The 21,295-nt window shown below is 36.0% G+C and overlaps 1 protein-coding gene across 3 annotated transcripts in view; it reads left to right on the forward strand.

Moving 5' to 3' along the window:
- The window catches only part of Vcan (versican), a 90,544-nt gene that overhangs the window by 7,643 nt on the left and 61,606 nt on the right, over positions 1-21,295 (forward strand). For all 3 annotated transcript variants that reach the window (XM_026394558.2, XM_077800491.1, XM_026394559.2), the window contains exons 3-5: positions 2,103-2,277; positions 2,364-2,491; positions 16,321-16,614. In XM_026394558.2, the coding sequence (XP_026250343.2) occupies positions 2,103-2,277; positions 2,364-2,491; positions 16,321-16,614 (597 nt within the window). The remainder of the gene's footprint in view (positions 1-2,102; positions 2,278-2,363; positions 2,492-16,320; positions 16,615-21,295) is intronic.

Below are 21,295 nucleotides of genomic sequence, written 5' to 3' on the forward strand. Positions count from 1 at the left end.
AAACTCTTTCTTGTTTAGCCAAAAGGAAATACTTCGAATTCCCAGATGCAAAAGACTAACTTACTGAGCATCCTTTAACGTTTCCGTTCTGTAAATGCATTTTTGTATCACCCAGCTACCCACTAACTATCCTTTGCTCTTCTAAACTTTCCATCATTTATTTTAGTTAACCTAAGTTTGTACCACTCTTCTTATATATGTGCATCTATCACTTTTTAATTTCCCCAAAGGGATTTAACTACTTCTTACAATTTTTCATCATTAAAGAATTAGCAATGGATTTGCCCCTTGCCCCTCTGAAACAATGAAAATCCTCCACTTAATCCCCTTAGCCCCATGGGGTCTTCAAATTATTCCAACAATTGCAGATACTTGCATAGATCCATACTTACATAGACCCTGCCTTGGTTGAGAAGCCCCTCTTTCCCCCCTTTACCACCAATCTTCAGTACACGTGGAAGATTTTTAATTACCAAGAAAATTATTTGAAGCACTGATGATTATAAAACTAATTTAAAACCACTTAAATTCTTGCTTAGGCCTTACTGAGCATTTTAAGCTATCTCTCATACTTACCAGATTGTATCTTACATACTTCCTGACAATTTTCGAGAGGTCTATAAAGGTACAAATTGGCATTTGGTGATTTTTTTTTTTGAGTCATGAAAGATTAGATACAGGAAAATGAATATTAGAGCATCTACTTGGTGTCTATTCAAGTCTTTTTATATTGACATTGATCATAGGGGCTGATCTATGAGACGGCTAGTGTGTTCCACTGTAGGTACTTTATTGGCATATACTTTCCTGGAAGAGGGAGACCATATAAGGACAGACATGTAGGAGAGTCTCACAGCTGGAAGTCAGGTTGTGGAAGAGGGACTGCTGTCAACCCCAGGAAATTGGTGGGAATAAGAGGAGGGTGGCTGATCTCATGGAAACAATTCATTCCAAACAACAAAAAGTGGTTTTAAATGACATGACTCAATAAATTTCACTCATAACACCCAGTTGCCCCAATTTTCGTTTTCCTGTGACTTCCCTGGCATATTAATTTGACTCAATGTGATGTCTTTTAGAAATGAGTCATGATATTTACTCCAGTTAAAAATGGAAATGCTCTTGTTGAGATGACGAGAGAAGGCCCATAATCCCACCCCCTCAGTTGTTCTTTCCTTACCCCTTGGACAGTTCTGTTAATCTTGCAGCAAGGTTCAAAACCACTGGTTTAGGCAAACCCAAAAATACCAAAAAAGTGAAATTTGAGGCAAATACCAGGATGCCTTGCTCTACTCAAAGGAGTCTGGAGAACTTTGTTTCAAGCCTTCTTTGAGATTACTTACTTGTCATTGCAGAGACCCTAAGGTACACTATTCATACAGTGCGTATTTTACATGTTTGGGTAGCACATAATAACCCAGCTAATAGTTTAAAATAATTTTCCTAGTTTGACCTTTAAATCAATCAAATAATGAAGGTAACATTAGATTCACTTCATGGGAGAGGAAATTAAGGCTTGGGGAGCTTGACTTGTAGATGAGTAGGGAGCACACTAGGTATTGGAATACTTCTTCTCATTCGTATATGGTCCAGTGTCCTTTCTACCTAGCATATTATCTCTGATAGTAAGGCTTCCTATGTTTTATGTTGAGGAAAAAAGGACTCAGTGAACATTTTCAAAGAAAAGATGAATGTTTCAAGTCCTTCTCATGATTGGCCCTGGGTAAAAGGATGAAGTAGAGATGTTGATTTGTGATTGCCTTAAGTCTTTGAATCTTCCACAGAACCTACTAGGGTCCCCATTAGGACAAGTATCTGCCACTTAGGATTTAGTGACAAGTCTCTTTCTTAATTTTTTTTACATGTTAACAACGACAACAAAAATTCCTGGCTAGTTAATGTTCTAGTGGAGCAGAATGTGACACCTGGATGAATGGTGTTCTTGAAACTCCTCAAGTCAACCTGATTTTGCATAACTAAAATTAAGACTTATCATAGCACCATTATGGTGATTAGCTAATTTGATATATAACTCCATTGAGAAATTGCCCACAATAAAGTGGAAGATTTGGACATGCTTGTAATTGCTATTGTCTTGGCAGGGGTTGTGTTTCACTACAGGGCATCAACCAGCAGGTACACTCTGAATTTTGAAACTGCTCAGAAGGCTTGCTTGGACATTGGAGCAGTCATAGCAACCCCGGAGCAGCTCTTTGCTGCCTACGAAGATGGATTTGAGCAGTGTGATGCAGGCTGGCTGTCTGATCAGACTGTTAGGTGAGAAGTCTGGGGGCCAAGGGTTTTAACTCATTAATTGACAATGAGAAGAAAATGCCACTTACTAACCCTTTATTCTTTTCTAGGTACCCCATCCGGACTCCCCGAGAAGGCTGTTATGGAGATATGATGGGAAAGGAAGGAGTCAGGACCTATGGATTCCGTTCTCCTCAGGAAACTTATGATGTATATTGTTACGTGGATCATCTGGATGGTAAGATGTTCAAGTTTCTGTAGCTTCATTTTAACTAAGAAAATTGATAAAAGACCAGAAGCGTCTTGGAAGAGGGCAAGTCTTCAGACTTGTTTGTATTCCACACAGCAGCACTTGGTTTAAATGACTATATGATTTTGTGGTAAAATAGGATCAAATTAAAGTGAAGAAGGAAGGAGGAGTGTGTAAATGATTTTGCAGGTTCAAAATGTCTTTTGCTAATGGCAGGTTTTCTTACAGTCATGCTGCTCTTGGACTGCTTCCAATGCACTTTTAGAGCATTAAGAATAGAAACTGTAAGGGTGGTATCTATTTTAGTGAGGACTTCAGGTAAAACTCTGTGATGGCAAACCACTGGGCATCTGAGTACTGATAAACACTCAGAGCTCAACTCAACAACTCTGTAAACTAGCCCCAGAAGGGGTTTCAGTTTCCTGCCTGTTTACTGTGTTACACTGATGTTTAGAGCAATCATTTATTCATTCAACCAATCAACATTTTAAAATGTATATATTTAAAAATACCTATTTGCTAGGTACTCAGCTGTTAGAATTTTGGAGCGATTTAAGATAAAGCCCTTGCTTGAAGATGCTTTGAGTCTGATTGATTTTTGGCTCTTTTTACTTTTGCCTGAGTTAGAGGTTCTTAAAGACAAGTTTGATTGAATAGTGCTGACATTATCTAAGGGGTATCAGGCAGATTTTTTATAAAAACACATGGAATAGAAGTTTTTATTACTCTGTGAATGGACTTAAAAGCACAAGTAGTGCATTATGCTATAAATAATAGTGGGGTTCATTTTGACATTTTCATATATGCATATAACATAGTTTTCTCCATTTTAGTCTCTAGTACTTCTTCTATTATGCACTGATAAATAAAAAATTAAAACATTTAAAAGCTCATATGGAGGTATTAAATTGAATGATAATTTCAATTTTGGCTGCATACACATAAAAAGTATGACCCCAACTATTTAAATGTATAAAAGGAGAAGATTGGATTATATAATTTCTTGGTCCATTCCAACAGTAAGATTCTGGGATTCTATTTATATGATTTTTATTTTGGATATCTTTCTTTCTTTCTTTCTTTTTTCTTTCAAGTTGGAGTTTTGTTATATACTCCTGGACTAAATCAATCCTCTTGTCCTTGCCTCCCTGAATAGCTAGGGCAGGTGCCTGCCTCCATGCTTGGCCTGTGATCTTATATTGTATTAATTGAGCAAATGACCATAGAGCCTGAAATCTAGAATGTAGGTAGCTTCTATCTTCCTAACACTTTGAATTGATTTGAAAGGAAGACTGCTTTCAGAAACGGTACTTTACTGTGGTTCTCCAGCATTTTAAGAATCTCACTGTCATTTAAGACTAGCAAATGTATGTTTAAAACCAAAACTTCAGATGCTAACAGCTTCCATATTTTTGTAGAGGAAAAGAAAAACATGTGTAACATCCACTCTATGGTAAATATATGTAAAACTAGAACTTTTCTCTTCCTTTTATTTAATAATTATAAAAATAGAATAGGAGACGGTTGGTTGGTGAATCTGGTTTTAGGGAATGAATTTGACTAATGTTCTTTCAGTAGGGTAGAAATTTATATCTCTGTTGTTTAAATTTAGAATAATATATCAGAGTGTCATAAAAATATCTGGAATGCTGTTAATACTGAAACTTACCATTCCAGCATGATACACTAAAACACAGGTAGTTTTTGAAAAAGTATATGTAAGATCTTTACCAAATATTATTAAAATGGTGGGTATTCAGATACAAATTGAGGACCTGATTAAAATGTGGACAAGCATCCCAAGCCAGATTGTTTGATGGAAAGACAGATTTTTGTTCCCATGATACCATCTGCAGGAGCACCCTATGGGCCCTTCTGTGTGTCTTTCCTTCAGTTTACCCCAATGGAGCTACTAAAATCCTCCTCTCTAAGATTTTAGACTCCCCAACTTCAAGAGAATTATTTCAAGCTCAGAGGAGGGATCTGCAAAAATCCCAGAAATTCCAGTCTCTCTGAAAGTACTGTTAGAAAGTCTTGGTGGTAAAAGTCCTGCCAGGGATCTCCCACCCACATTCCACTCACTGGAGCTTCACCCTTGCCTTCTTCTCAGAGTGTCACAACCAGTGTTTAGGAATTAGGCTGTGTCAGAAGGGTGGCTCTGAGGTTATGTGCAACATCTGTATTGAGCAAGGATTTAGTTGTCTTCACAGAGTCCTTCCTACCTCTGTAAGCATAGTTGCTTCCAAGGCAAATGTTCTGTGTGGAAGCAGTTTCTGCCTCAGTGAAACCCAGCTCCATAATTAAGAATAGTTAAGAATAGGGAGGACCTCAATTGAGTCCCAGCTCTGCCATTTACTACTTGTGAGATCCTGGGCTTATATCTCTAAGCTTCAGTTTCTTCTGTTAGAAGAAGACAATAGAAATACTTGCTTTTTAATTGTAGCAGGAAGGTTGAATAAGATAATGTGTTAAAAAGCTTTTATCACAGTGTGTGGCATAGAGTAAGTGCTTAATAAATAATAGCTGTTATTATAGCTATGGGTATATGAGAAGTTCTTTATTTCCACTGAATTCTTAAGAAGAAGAAAGGAGTTAAAATCGCAACTCTGTGAATTATGTTCAATATAGGAAATTTTTTGACAATGAATATTATTGAATGTCAAAAGAATCCTGATAAACTGTGAAATTTCTTTTCCAAAGATTTCTTAAAAATAAAATTGATATTAAGTATTATAAGTGCAAATATGCTACTAAAGTCTGTTGGAGTCATGATACTTGAAAGATGTAGGGAATAACTGGGAATGAGACACTTTATGAAGAAGGGTCATTTTTAATATGAAAAATAGCTTGCTTGAATATTAGTTGAATAATTAAAAAGGACTGGTTTAATTAATGCTTGAACATTAATTGAATAGTTAAAAATAACACTGTAGTAAAATAAAAACTTTCTAAATTATTCCATCCAAATTGTATGAAATAACTTTATTCTCTAATTAGAATATCATATTCCTAACTTGTATTGTTTGGAAATAACCTGGTGTCTGATTCCCTGAAGAAGGTCAGGGACACAGGAATACACCTGTGTTGCCATTGGAGGGCTTAAATAATTCTGAAAGTATTCTTTCTGTGACTTCATATGGCATTTATTCAGAGGTGTATGTGTGTGTGTCCATCCCTAAATAAGATAAATAAGAGGGGATTGTGAGGAATACAGTATAAATATTTTACCTAAAAAATATACATTTGAACTTTGAAAAACTTCACTTCCTTTTAAACAAAATTAATAGGTTGACTATTTGATTTCTTTATGATAGCAAGTACTCATAACAACAGAGTTCCTTTTTCTTGGGCCTTTTATTGTCCCTATAGATAAATCAGAGGGTGGCAGATGTGGTCAGATTGCCTTCTGTCATGGTTGGGCCACTGAGTTCCTTTGCAAATAAGTCCATATATGCAGTCTTGTGCCCTGACCTGACAAATGATTGATCCAAGACCTCATTCTCCCATAACCCAGGAGACCCACATGCTGTCTTTGCATGGCCTGTATCTTCTATGTTGCCCTACCCTTTGGCTTTTACTTCATTAGATTAACCACCCTACTATTCTAATTCCTGGTTTTTATGCATGCTTTGCAGCTCCTTGACAGACCTACACTGTGGACTCTGTTTGTCTTGAAATCTGCTAGCTAAAGCCTGATCAACTGTCACCTATTTACCCTCATTTTCCTCCTCTCCAGAATGACCCTGCACACCTGCACCTGACCCTCCAGACCCCCTGCTTGCTGCTCCTGCAGGTCTCCTTTGTCCTCATCTTCTCAACATTCTGATCTTATCTGTACTTGAAAACTTACTTCTTCTGGGACCCCCTTTTTGGTTATTCTAGCTCACACTGAGATTTATTTGATATGAACTCTTACTTTAGTTAGAGTTGGTTCCATGTATTTTGTTGGTTTCTGGTTTCTCAGTGTTCATCAAATATAAAATGTTGCTAGTTTTATTTCTGTGAAACTACTATAAGCTCTTAGTAAAGACAAGGCCATAAACTTCTGTATCTTTCTGAGACACTCTCAATGGCTTATTTTGAAACTAGGACACAAAATAGTTACCAAGAAATACTTGGAGGTAATTGCAGTTTTCTTCCAACCTTCTTCTTTTTTTGGAAACTGCTTGATGCCACCACCTGTCCATTTTAATAGCATTTAAAAGAATGCTTTGCTTTGTTCACCAGATTCACTAAGGATTAGCGTTAGGGTTTTGCATGTGTGCTTTCATTTGTTCCAGCATCATTTCTTTAAAAATCTACTCTTTCTCCATTTAATGCTCCTAGCATCCTGTTAAAAAGCAATTGACCGTAGATATATAGCTTTGTTTCTGTACTCTCAGCTCTGTTCCATTGATCTATACGTCTACTCTTATGCCATTGTCTTTTTTCCTATTGTTTTATAGTAAAATTTGAAACTGGAAATCATGAGAGCTTTACTCTTCTTTTCAAAACCATTTTAGCTATTCTGGGTCCATTGAACTCTCACATGAATTTTAGAAGCTTGTCACTTTCTATAGAAAAGCTATCAAGGATTCTGACAGAAACAACAATGAAGTGCTAGACCAACTTGGAGTAAATTACCATCTTAACACTATGAAGTTTTCTGACCCCTGAACATGGAATATATCTTTCTGGGTTTAAAGACATTTTAAAATTTCATTCAACAATGTCTTGTAGTTTTCAGAGTATGAGTTTTACTGTTCTTTTGTTTAGTTTTAAGTATTTTATTCTTTTGGATGCAAATATAAATGGAATTTTCTTAGTTTCTTTTTCTGATTATTTATTGTCATAAGTATGTAGAAATGCAACTGATTTTTATATATTGGTCTTGTGTCTTACAATGTTGCTGTACTTGTCTATTCATATGAACTGCTTTTTAGTCTTCTTCATTTTATTATTGTTTTAATCAGCTATTTTTTTTTTTTTTGGCTGTTGTTACTAAAAGACTCAACAAGAAAATGTAGAGGAGAAAAAGTTTATTTGGCATCTCACAGTTTTAGGAGGCTCAGTTCAAAGACAGTATGATCCATTCCTCAGGTCTTGAGGTGAGGCAGGACATCATGGTGAAAGAGTATGGTGGAGGGAAGCAGCTCATATGATGATTAGAGGCAAAGAGAGAGAGAGAGTTCCTTTTGTCAGATACAAATTATACCCCACAGTCACACCCCCAATGCCCTACTATCTTAAGCCACACCCCTCCTGCTTTTAGTTACCACTTAATCCCATCCAGTGATTAATTCACTAATTGAATTAAGGCTCTCATATCCCAGTTATTTCTCCTCTAAACCTTCTTTCATTGTCTCACACATGAACTTTTGGGGGATGCCTTACACCCAAATCATAACATTTCACTCTTGGCCCCCAAAACTTCATGACCATTCACAAAGCTAAATACATTTAGTCCAACTCCAAGAGTCCCCAGAGTCTAAACAATTCAAGGATTGCTCAAAAGTTCAAGTTCAAAGTCTCCTCTGAGACTCAGGGCAAACTTGCATCATGAGTTCCTGTAAAAATCAACAGTGATTTACAAGTTTCCAATACATGAAGTTACAGCATAAACATTTCCATTTACAAGAATAGGGGCACAGAAAGATGAGATAGGACCAATGCAAGACTGAAATCTAGCTGGACAAAACCAAGCAAGTCCCATAGCTCCATGTCCAGCATCTGGGGGCACTTGGCAATGTGATATTCTGTCTAAAGGGCTTGTGTAGATCCACCCCTGTGGCCTTGTTGGTTGCAGCCCAAGTGACCTTTCTCTTGGCTTGTCTCTGCTCAATTCCTGAGCTTTTCTAGGACAATGTCCCATGTAACTGACATTTCTTAATCTTGGGTATCTGCACTGCAGCTTTGGCTTCCTCCTCAAATCTCTACACAATCACTGTCTCGGGGGTGTCTGAAGAGACTCTGACCCTGCTGCACTTTGACTGGCCCCACACCTTCCTTTGAAATTCTGGTGGAAGCCTCCATGATTACCCATCTCCGGCATCCTTTAGTCTTGTAGAACTAGCAGTTCATGGCTGATGCCAAGGTCTGCTGCCGTCTTGAGCCCTAACCAAGCCTCCAGGGTCCCTAGGTGCAGAAGCCTCTGAGTTCCTGAGTAGCTGAGCATGTTTAAAAAACTTCCTAGGCCCCCTTGTGCAAGAAGGTTAACCCATTGGTCTCTTCTTAAGAGAAGTTTTACTTTTATTTCCTTGAGTCTGAGATGGACAGGATATTTCCAATTCCTGAGATACCCTTAAGCCATCTTTCTTATTGTCTCTGGGCAAGGCTTTTAGCATTTCTTTAGTGGCAATAATGTTTTTAACAACTTCATTAGTCCCAGTTTTACTCTCACCCCCCAAGTTCAAGTTTTTCAAATTGTTCTGTTCTGCTTTCTGCTTCTGATTATCACAGTAACTCAGCTAAAAGCCACCAGCAATATCCACCACTGCTCCAATGCTATGCTATCTAGACATTTCTTCCATCAGATGAAGAAGTACATCACTTTTAAAATCAGCCTCAAAGTCATAGGACATGGACAAAGTACAGACAACTTCTTAGCTAAAGAATACCCCAAATGGCCTCTCCTCCAAATTCCAATAGTATCCTTCTTTACTCATGAGACCTGTCTTCACTGTCCACAGTCCTATTGGCTTTGTGATCTTCTGATCTCCCTGCAGAATTGGCCTCTAAACTTTGCTTACAACAATCTAAAGCCCTTCTATCTTGCACTGCTAAGCATCTCAGAATTCCACTCACAAATTCCAAAAAGCTCCAAAAGTTTCTGAACTACATGGTCAGGTTAGTAACAGCCAAAACCCTAATCCTGGTACCAACTTCTGTTTTAGTCACTTTTGCCACTATGATTAAAAGACCCAACCAGAACAATTATAGAGGAGGAAATCTTTATTTGGGGGATCATGGTTTTATGTGAGGCAGGTTATATCATGGTGGAAGAGTGTGGTGGAGGGAAGCAGCTAACATGATGATCAGAAAGCAGAGGGTGGGGGTCACTTCACTGGCCAAATACAAATATATACCCTAAAGCCATACTCCCAATGCCCCACCTCCTCTGGCCACACTTCACCTGCCTTCAGTTACCACTCAGTTAATCCTATCCAATGATTAAATTTCACTGATTGGGTTAAGGCTCTCATAACTCAAACATTTCTCCTCCAAACCTTCTTGTATTGTCTCACACATGAGCACACCTGACATCCAAACCATAACAATAATGTTAGCAAATATAAATAAAAATGTCTTAATCTGAACCCCTTGAAGCATGTGATAGTCTTTGCTTCTAAGGACCTCTGAATACAAAGAGCTTCTTTGGAAATACAGTGGCCATTTACCGCAGCTATGAAAAACCCCAAGTAAATCAAAAGAGGCTGATCCTCCTGTGTTGACCTGAGGCCATACTATGCCTGTCAAATCAAATAGCACATTCAATCTTTTACATATTTTGAAGGCTCAGAAACCCAGAAATTGTTTGGAACCTTTTTCTTACTAATTACAATTCACTGCTCTGTCAATGGGAAACAATGGGATCAGACATCCTGAAAACCATAAAAGCATGTCTATATTTTAGTGGGATCTTCTTGTGTCTTCAAAATGATATGCATGAGATCTTATATAATAATACATTTGTAAATATTCAGGTTTGCTTTCAAATTACTGTTAATATGTTTTAGAGAATATTAACTATCATGGTAGACTAATGATAATATTCTAATTATTAACTAGAAGTTTAAAATGTCAAAACCAAATTCTATGATTTTAAACCACACTACACTTTTACTTTAGCCAGAGAAAAGTAAGAAATTGGGAAGCTTCTAGACTCTTTATTCTCAAATTAGAAACATTGTGAGTCTTATGCTAACTCTAGGTTGTAAAATGGAGTGAATTTATTTTAGCAGCTCCAGTATTTTCTTGTCACTGTTAACAGAAGGTTGTATTTTGTGCAGGATGTAAGACTAAATTTTAGGGAGAATTGCCACACTTTTGAATGATCTACAAATGCTGGTGCTTTAAAGATTATTTATCAGTATATGTTAGTTGTTAACCAGACATGTACAGCTGATGGGTTTTGTGATTCAGAAGATAATCCGTAGTAGTCCATTAGTCCTTTCTGCTAAGATCTTCTATATATAGATGTTGGTAGAGAGCAAGGGGGGAGGCAGGGGGAGGGCAATTGAGAGAGCAAGTGGGTGCCTTTCTTTTAACAAAGTAAAAGTCAACACTTCAAGTTCAATGATGTTGAATTGTTATCACTATGACATTGGTATATTTTATATAAATGGTTTTATCATATGGGTATTTAGATGCTCATTGAATGTGATTTCTTCCAGCTCACTTATCATATCTGTAGATAAATGCATACTTTTTGTTTTTACTTACATACCATTTGACTCAAATTTTGAGGAAATGTAAAACCATTCATATCTCCTAAACTTTCATAATGAAAAAAATAAGCCTAGGGCAAAGGGCATCATAATCAGTTTATAGAAATTGATGTTCACATCAAACAGTTCAGTATAGTCCAATTATAAACACAAATGAAAAGAAGAAACTTGAACTTTTATGACACTACTTGGGAAATACATTCATCTAGAAGATTGTGGAACTCTCTCAGGGTTGACTACCACAGAGAGCAGCCCATTATCTGCAGCCTATGACAGAATTGCACAATTATCTGTGATCAATTTCCCTTTGGTGATTGCACACAATTGTCAGTGGGAGAGAAAGATTGTATCCCAGTTTTCCTCTAGTCTTGGGCTCCCTAATAATTTTGCTGAGTGACTCCTGAGTTTATATACTTGAGCTTTCCAACATTTTGGATTATTATTACTGTTTTGGTTTGTTTTCATCATTGTTTGCCATTTCAAAGTGTCATTTTTTTAGTCATCCAAGAAGCCGCTTTTCCACATAATGATCAAAAGTGTGGAAGAAGAACAGGAATGGTCCAGTTTCCAGGGAGTCTTTTGTGACTAATAATCACATTAATTTTCCTTTAATATTTCTACTGGCATTAATTCCATGATTAAGAAGAATTAAATTTAGGAATGTTATCATTATTAAAATCTCAACCAACAATGTGTTCTAGTTTTTTTTTGTAGATCATCCCTGGAAAATTGATGAAACAATTAATTCAAAGCTAGATGCATTTAAGTTGAAATTTTGGGAAAAAAATAAGACTTAAAATACTGCAAATATGTTTTATCTATGAATATGCAAATTCTTCTCTATGTGAAATCCTCTGTTCTGCATTATGTACATACAAATATGAATATATACATATAAACCTCAGCAAATTCTTATAAGTTGACATTTTATCTAAACTAATGTGTTACATTGTGTATATAAAAGAAATTTTGTATATTTACTGATTTTTTTTTTGCTCTCTAATTAGAGAAAATGAAAATGCTCTCATGGGTAAATTATCATGTTCCAAATCTATGCTTTAGCTATAAATTAGATTAAGTATCTTATCCATGTAGCTGTTTTGATGAGGCTACTTCTGCAACTTAATAGTAATTGAATTTTTGTCAAACTATACAAAAGACATTTGTTTTCTAAGAGGAAAAATATCAGATATCTGAAATTACATTAAACTGTTTGGTGCAAATGTCCAGAACTGAGATAGAACACAACCTCATCCTATGCTAATTAAATAGCATTTTCTCTCAGAAGACTCTGCATCCCCCACCTAGCTCTAATGTGGTTCTGAGATAAAAGGTTGGAAGGAATTTTCATTATTCACATCAGAGGCAAAAAGTTGCCTGTAAGGTAGCCTCAGGGTGGGAGCTTATGCAGCTGGGCCAATTAGGTCATGTTGAGAGAGCACAACTAAGCAAATGTCCCCAGTTGCTTTGCTTGACTTCTCATGTTTGCTGTGATCAATGGCTTTCTCTTTTGTCTCTGGTTCCTGACTTGGCTTTGCCTCTAGACTTCAGATTTTATCTTTTGACACATCCTCATATGACTGTTCCTTTCTGAAACCATGCCTGGATTTACTTTATTGTCATTAATTCAGACTTCATTTCTGTCCAGTTTCATTCCATTGTGCTGTGAGAATATCTATTTGATTTTTACGTAATTCTGAACTATGCATGGAAAAATTGAAAGTAGATCAATAAAAACTTTGAGAATGTTAACAACTTGACTGCTCTTTCCAGCGTAACAGTGTTCAATTATTTTCTGTGATATATTATTGAGGAGAAATCTGCTGCTTTTATTGTTGGTACCTTGGCTTACTTTTGCAAAATGAGATTCTTTTTAAGACACAAGTCCTTTGTATTTGGCTTAAATTGCTGTTTCAGACCCTTGCTCAGGGTTTTCGGCTCTGCCCTATTCCTTTCTTTGCTCACTTGTTGTCTTTGACACAATCTTGGGAGGCAAGTGACTTCATGTACATTTGGCTTTGTTCTCTCCTGCTCTGATTTTGTTACCTGGTCTGTTCACTCTGCTTCTGTCTGAAGATTTACACAGAGGCTTCCAGAAACTTAATACTGAGTCATGTCTGTTGTAAATCAATTCAGAATCCTCTTGATTGATACACAAGAGCAGTGTCTTAGAGCAATGTTCTTCAAACTATTCAATGAAACAGATCCATGTACAGATGTCCTGGGGGTGATGTTTCGGAGGTTGATACACAGAGAGAACAGAAGTTTGGACATACAACTTATCATATTTTGTATGAATTCAGGATTATCCAGTAAGAAATTAAAGACATGGAGAGAGTTCTATAATGTAAAGACTTCACCTTATCATTAGGTTTTATAGGTGAGCAAGTTAATTTTCATGCTAAACAATTAGGATTTAGGAAGTTTAGGTAGTTAATTTTGGAACAGGGTTAAAGTAAATGTTTTTTTATTTTTTTTCTCATTCTGAAACAAAATGACAGTTATTCCCTATATGATGGCTGATCTCTCATTGCCTTTGTAGATGAATTTTCTCATTCGTTACCTGAAAGTAAACTCAACTGATCCAATTAAATCATCCTTTTCCCAGCTGAGTTACATGAAACCTAATGGTGATGCTCTTCCAGTATATATATAGTTGTTGATGGACCTTTATTTTATTTATTTATATGTGGTGTTGAGAATCGAACCCAGTACCTCACACATGCTAATCAAGCTCTATCACTGAGTCACAACCCTAGCCCCTCTAGTACATTTTTCAAAAATTTTTATTTGCAATGTTTGAAAAATTCCTACATATAAATGAAAAGGAAAACAAGTACTCTGATGATAACAAAATTTGATCAAAGTAATAAAATCATTTTATAGGTATCAGAGAGATAAATGGAAATTATACCCTCTAAATAAATGATTAAATTAATTAAAATTTTGCTATAAAGTCAGATTCAATAGGAATTTCTACATGAGAAGTTCCATAAGTCGGCCTGTATTGATTTAATAGTAAGGGAATCCTTTTTAACCAGGCTATTTCTTTCCTTCAATATCCCAAACATGTTTGCTGCTTAAAAATGGGAGTCTAATTATCATTCTGTCATTTCTCCTCATTTAGCCCTTTGGTCTGGGCTTATTTGGAGAAGTTAAGGTCCCCTCACAGTGGTATTTGAAGAGTGGAGTTTTATTCAGTTAATGACATTTCTTTGCCCTGCTCTGTCTGGCTGATCACTCTTGTTACTTAGAAGCAACAGTGGTTTTTGCTTTAAAGTGCAAATGGCATGAAACTAAGGCAACAATGCTGATATTTCCCTATAATAGCAAGGCCAAGTGTTCTACGTTTGGGGCACAAGTGTTGGCATTCTGTCCTCCTGAACACTTGCATCCCTTTCAGGCCCAATATAAGTGTGACACTGAGATGAATTGACTGCTCAGGGTGATCTTGCTTCTACTTCTGCTATTTTCCATGTTTGAGCCAGGTCAGTCCATAGGAGATGGATTACCTGTAACAGGCAGAAGCCATCCAAAGCACTGCACTGGAGTTAATATTACTTAGTGTGCCATTTGGGAGAATTGAAAAAAGAGATCTTATTTCTTAGCAAGAACTTGAAATGCCATTCATTTAACAAGTATTATTGAGTACGTACTCTGTGAGTGGTATTGTGGCTTTTATGCTTTTTAACATTTAATAGGGAGGGAGACATCGTGGGAGCAGGGAAGGGGAACTTCTTGTGGATTTTTGGATTTGAGATTATTGTTCTTTGCTGAAATAGATAGTTAAATATAAAAACCTATTCTTACCTCTACCACTTCTTTCAGACAGGTAAAAGAAATTTTTCTCTCTCTTCTTCCAATAACTCTTATTAGGATTTGGCATGTTTTTCTCAGTAGCAATTTTAAATTTAGAGAAAAATTGATGTGTGTGCTTTGGCTGTTTTCCTTTTTTTTTTTTTTTCATGAAGTTATCACACACTCAGAGTAATGGCCCTATTCAGTTTAAACAGTTGCTTGTTATTTCTGGCTTAAGTCCAGTGAAGATTCAAATCATGAGAGCTCTTTGTATCCCTGTTGTATAATATATCACAGAATCAGAGATCAACCATAATGAGATAGAAATGGGACCTGCAGCTGCTACAATTATGAACTATCGATATTTCAGCTTCCTCTCTTATTTTTTTATTCCTCTTTGTGTCTGCTGTATTTGCTTAGGTGTTCTCTAATCCTACCTCTGTCTTTTGGCCACTTGTGCTCATATGTGAAAAGCATCATTTAATTTGAGTGGAATTTTTCTTGGCAAATTGTTAGACAAGTTACCCAAATAAAATTCCAACTTAACAATCTGTAAAATTTCCAGCATACTTTATTGCAACATGTTGACTGATACTGAATAAGCCCTCTGCTAAATAATCTGATGATAAACAAAACAAATGTCCAGGCTTTCCCTGTTATTCAATTAGCAAACATAAATGTCTCTTGAATCTAGTTAGAGCCCCTGCTGGTACTTATTGGTGCCTTTGTAAAAATTAGAAAAAAAGTGCCCCTTTTGGGTAGACAGATTCTAAAAAGTATCCTGTCTGGGCAGAGCAAGTAGAAAAATAATGTTCCTCCAAAGGGGCTTGGGTCCTTTTGGCTGGCTGGGTGCTAGCTGATGTCAACACCCATACACCCTTGGCCTATGCTGCTTTCTGGGCCACAGCCTAAAAACCAACATGGAGCTTGGAACAGGAAGCAGGAAACAGTGTCCTATTTCTTCAGTCCCTTTCTGCCTTCAAACATCTGGAAGTTTTCTTATTTGGGGTTTAATGGGAGTCAATCTATTCTGATGGTAGTGGCATGTGGGGAGTGGGATCATAGAATTACTACTTGATTTTGGTATAAACAAAGTGAAATCACCATGTGTAGATCAATACCGCTTCCTCCTTCCAGCATAAATTGTTACAAGTATATCACAGGCTCTTTCATTGAAAAGAAAATCCATTTCCTGGAACCCAATGAACCGCTTGGAAAGATTTGTTCATTTTAAGGAATTATCAAATGACGGCTTCTATGGCCTATGGGAATATATATATAACATTTAATACGGAGGGAGATATTGTAGGAGCAGGGAAGGGGAACTTCTTGTGGATACACACACACACACACACACACACACACAAACACAAACTCAGAGTCATGCACATAGAACAAAACTTTTCTGATGTGTTGTTCTTATTATATATTACTAATAATTATATCAAAATATCCCTTATGTTTTCTGATTTACAGTTTCAGAAGCTGTTACCTTGCTATGAAAAGTGTCACTCCCCCCTTGTCTGTGCTTATCAAAACAGGAAAGAAATGAATAGAAAACCTAAGGATTTCCCCCACTTCTTCTTATTCCAGGTGATGTGTTCCACATCACTGCTCCCAATAAATTCACCTTTGAGGAGGCTGAAGAAGAGTGTGAGAACCAGGACGCCAGGCTGGCGACGGTGGGGGAACTCCAGGCGGCATGGAGGAACGGCTTTGACCAGTGTGATTATGGGTGGCTGTCGGATGCCAGCGTGCGCCACCCTGTGACTGTGGCCAGGGCGCAGTGTGGAGGTGGTCTACTTGGGGTGAGAACCCTGTATCGTTTTGAGAACCAGACAGGCTTCCCTCCCCCTGATAGCAGATTTGATGCCTACTGCTTTAAACGTAAGTGTTTAATATCTTTTTAAAATTTTCAGATTTAAAAAAAAAAACTTGAAAGGCATGCACAGACTTCAACTAGCCATTGGAATGGATTCCATATCTTGCAGTATGTGCACAGAATGGAAACAGTTCAGGGACCTTCAGAAGCAAGCACATTGGACAGCAACAAGATGGCTAAAACAAGAGGAAGGGTGGCAAATGGATTTTTAGAGGGGATGGGGAAATATTTGGTTAAGGTCTTAACTTTATATGTTGTACCCAGAATCACAGAACGTATTTCTGAATAATTGTTTTATATTATTTTAAGTCCTCAAATACAATTTTTTTTATTGGTGCTATAATGTTGAGACCAACTATTACTGGGTAAATCCTTGAATTCTGTTTGTCTTATTTGATATCACTTTCTTTGAAATGGCAGAGAATTTAGATTTCTGTAATTGCAGGTGAGTAATTAGAGCTGACATGGATCATTATAACGTTCAATTCCCACTTAAAAAATGAACCATACTGTCAATAAAAATATCCATGTATCTCATCTTATTTCAAGTAATGGATATGTGCCTTTTAATGATCAAATCTATACTGAATTAATTGAAGTATAGTATGTCCCCTTTGTAACAAGTAAAGCAAACAGGCTATCTTCAATTATGTTATTTTGGCAACAATAATCACATGACATAGTATCATGATTGTAGAATGCTTTAAACAAGAAAGTAACTATAAGCTTATTGTAATATCTACTGTAGGGTCTATATTGTGCTAGCCAAACAATGAATGCCTAGAGTTTTGGGGGACCATGTGGATGTCCGACTAAGTCATATTATATTGAAATATCATAGGTTTTTTTTTTTTTTTACTAGATTGCCAATGTATCTTGTTATAGCAATATTCAACATCAATGAGTAGAAAAAACAGTAGGGTAATTATGTAATTGGTTTCTAAACTAAATATGCAGCTGTATTCGTCAGTGCAAAGGACAGAGCTATAATGTCAAGTAGTCAACAGAATAGATGTTAGTTCAATGGAAAGGTTTCTTTCCACATACTTCTTTCTGTCTCCCAGCAAGATGCCTCTGCTTGCACTTCTTCCTCTGGACTCAACTTTCTGAGTGTTAAAGCCATGTGTTGTGTGTTAGCTTGATACAAGCTGGCTGATTCACAAAAGGCCATTGAAAATATGAGCTTTTGTTTTCAGACCCTGAAACAACAGAAAAAGTCTTTCCTAATCATTTTCAGGAAAACAACAACAATTAACAAAAACCTTATTATAAAAGTAGGTGTATATACATTTCTTGAAGTTGCAGTCATACTACACTGATTTCCAGATAACTTAGGCTCTAATATCAGCTTTGTATGAAGTAGCTGATGTGATGAAGGAACAAGGTCAGATTATGTGTAGGAGGGAAGGGAAAGGCTAACATAAAGGAGGAGCAGATCATCCAGAGGGCCTTACCCAGTTGACTTTTTCTGTGCTTTATAAAACTGGCACTAGAAAACTTTTAAATAACATGTTTTCTTCCCAAGGGTAAAACTGAAATCAAAATCTGTCTGTTACCACAAACAGTAGCAAAGAATTCATCTTCCTGTGTTTTAAATTATTTATTTAAATGAAAAATTCACATGAGTGTATAAAATAAATAATGAGATACTTAGATTTAAATAGATTAATCACCTACTAAAAATCTACATAAAATAGGAAATATGTTTGAAGGTTTAGTTCTATTATTTTCTAATTCATTTAAATGTATATAACTTATAAATAGAATGGGTTCATAACTGGGTTCTTTTCTCCCTAGACTGGAGTCCAGATCCTTGTTTATTTCCTCCTTGCCCAAGACCTAAGTACATTCAGAATTCATTCAGCACATAAGAGGTTAAGAAAGTTCAGTTATAACAGGAAAGCCTTCCTTAAACTACACACAGTATCCATAGCTTCTTCAAATTTCCAGCACATTATTTAAGGATATCATATATTTTTAAAGACTTTGAGAAACATTCTCAATGATCAATGTCCACTTTTCCCACATAGTCTAGTAGTGACTAAATTATGTAGGGGAACATTTGCAGGAGTCATGAACTCAGCTATAGTCCTAATAATGATTTCCAGTGATGGACGGCTGGCTGGTTAAGTAGTAGAATTTTCTATATGCCCATAGTTTTCTCATTTGCTTTTATCAAACATGGAAATTGTTTTTTTTAAACCATGTGAGTAAATATTCTAAATCTTATTTTACTGTAATTCCCTTTTTCCTTGTAAGTCAGAATAGTACCCTTACAATAACTGATAATAAATACAGTTAGAATCTATTCTGGTTAAATAAATTTGAACAACAGGTGAATGAATGTCTTGGTGAAGTAAAGTTTTCCTAGTTCTCCTTCATGATTAAACTAGACTGTGAACTTTTAATTTTTTCTTTGACCTCAGAATTAAACATGTTCTGTGAAATTCAGAAAGTAATACAAAGGGCTTTGAGAGTTCACTCCATATATCCCCAAATTTAAATGAATCAAAACCATCCAAAACTAATGAAAATCTATGTTGCATATTATTAAGATCCCCAAGAGAAGGAGAAGGGCGTGATTCCTAGAAAAGCTGTTCTAAGATTTTAATGACTATTACCCTCCGATAGTTTTTATAATTATCTAAGAGTTTAAACATTATTTCTAATTATCTAAGAGTTTGAATCCATATTTCCCTTTTAAGTTGGAGACCAGTATCTAAATAACAGTCATTTCTATTGAACACAATTGTTTAATTGTCCCTCAGGATCTTCTCTAATTGTAATAATTTCCCTGTTTCAAAAATCTGAATTTCTAAACCCCTAATCATCATATAATTTTGTTTTGATCCTTCATTGCTTTTCACATCCCTCTGTTTGATTAAGTTTGGAATTAGAAATAGTGGTCTAGAGCAGACTAAATTGGTTCCTGCCACTTTATATACTAGTCTATATATCTGTTTACATTTAAAATTGACATGCCCTTCCAACCTGTGGTCACATCACTATTTTTTTTTGTGACCTAAACTAAATCATAATTGGCCCTATGGTGCTAATGGTAATCCTTCTCTAATTTGTATTTCAAAAATGATTCCTGTCTATTAGATTTGAATCAGGATTCAGTCACTCATGAAACTTTTAACAGATAGTTCAAACTCTAATTTCACTGTTTTGACTTTACGACTTCCCTCAACTGTGAACCCAGGGTCAACCTATCAAATATCCCCTCCATCTGTGACCTCTTCTCATGTTTATATATATTTATATGTATCAAATTTAATACAGAAGAACCAATTTAAAATTTCTCCATTATGTAGATAGTGTGGGGTAGGAGTTAAATCAACTATCATGCTGCTAATAGGGGTTTTATATTTTATTAGGAAAATCTGCCTCATGTCTTGCAACAGAAGCACAGAGAAGATAGTCCATAGGACATAAAATACCATAAGTACTGTGATGTAAAACATCTGTGGGGCAGACAGCTGCAAAGGTTGGAAGGGAACTTTTGTGGGAACAGAAATATGCTGGGTTTTGTTGGCTTCCTCAATAATGAAGTTGACGGAACATTGGTAGTTTTCCAAGACCAAACGTCTCTATGTGAATGTACCTTCTGGGAGGGGGGGGATACTTTTAGAGTACTCTAGAGTTGTGTTTTCATCTTCATAAGTCATCAGTAACACAGTGATATTTTTTCTTAAGACATTTCTTTGTAGGTATTTGTACACTTAGAAAATTATTTCCTTTTTTGGAATGGCCCGCAACAAATGGCACAGATGACCAGATACACTGAGCTATGATGGAAGTCAGCTGTTAAGTTGACGAAAAAGCCACCCAACCCCAAAAGGAAGTCTGAGGTTTTTCATTCTGGGTTGTAGAATTAATTAACGTAATTGTAAGCAGACTTTCTTAAATGGGGTTCTAAAATTATCAAAATCCTTTTTTTTTTCTGAAAACAAAATCACATAAATCCTGGTTTTGTAAGGCAGAGATACACTGCTAACACTTTACTATATGACAAGTCTAGAAGACAGCAATATTGAACTGTATAGTAATAATTAACAATGATATATGTTTATTTAGTTTTTAAAATCTGAGTCCATTTAAAAAATACTATAAAAATATTTTTGCAGCATTATAGAGAGTTGCTAGCAGAGAGCGTGGGTTGGAATGTGGGAAGACCCAATTCACAAGACTTTTCTTTGGCCCCAAAGCAATATCACCTTCTTTTAAGTTAATTTCATCAGCCATGGAAATACTCAGAGGGAAAAGGTAAAATTAGCTTTTTTGTTGTTATTAATAATAATATGATTAGATTTTCTCTAATATGTAGTTTTATAAAAGGTTATATTATGTTTCCATGGGAACTTTCTCTGTACATATTTTTTACTATTTCCCCAAAGAATGCTATTATAAGACAAACATGATATTTGGCAGTAAATGAGGTAACGGTTATGAAATTTCAGAGGATAGAGAATTGAATTAAAAGAAAAATAGCCAACCACATTTTGGGTCTTTAAGTTGTTCTTGTCAATCAAAGTGGACCAGTACTTTTTTTCAGGAAATGAAGGCAGAAAGAGTTTTTCCTAAGAAACGGGGAGAAAGAAAGATTATTTAACTTTTTTTTTTTTAAAGACTTCAGTTCTTTTTTGTTTTGTGTTGTTTAATTTTGTTTTAATAAAAGAGGAT

This window comes from Urocitellus parryii, chromosome 1 (assembly GCF_045843805.1).
Source record: "Urocitellus parryii isolate mUroPar1 chromosome 1, mUroPar1.hap1, whole genome shotgun sequence".
Lineage (NCBI taxonomy): Eukaryota > Metazoa > Chordata > Mammalia > Rodentia > Sciuridae > Urocitellus > Urocitellus parryii.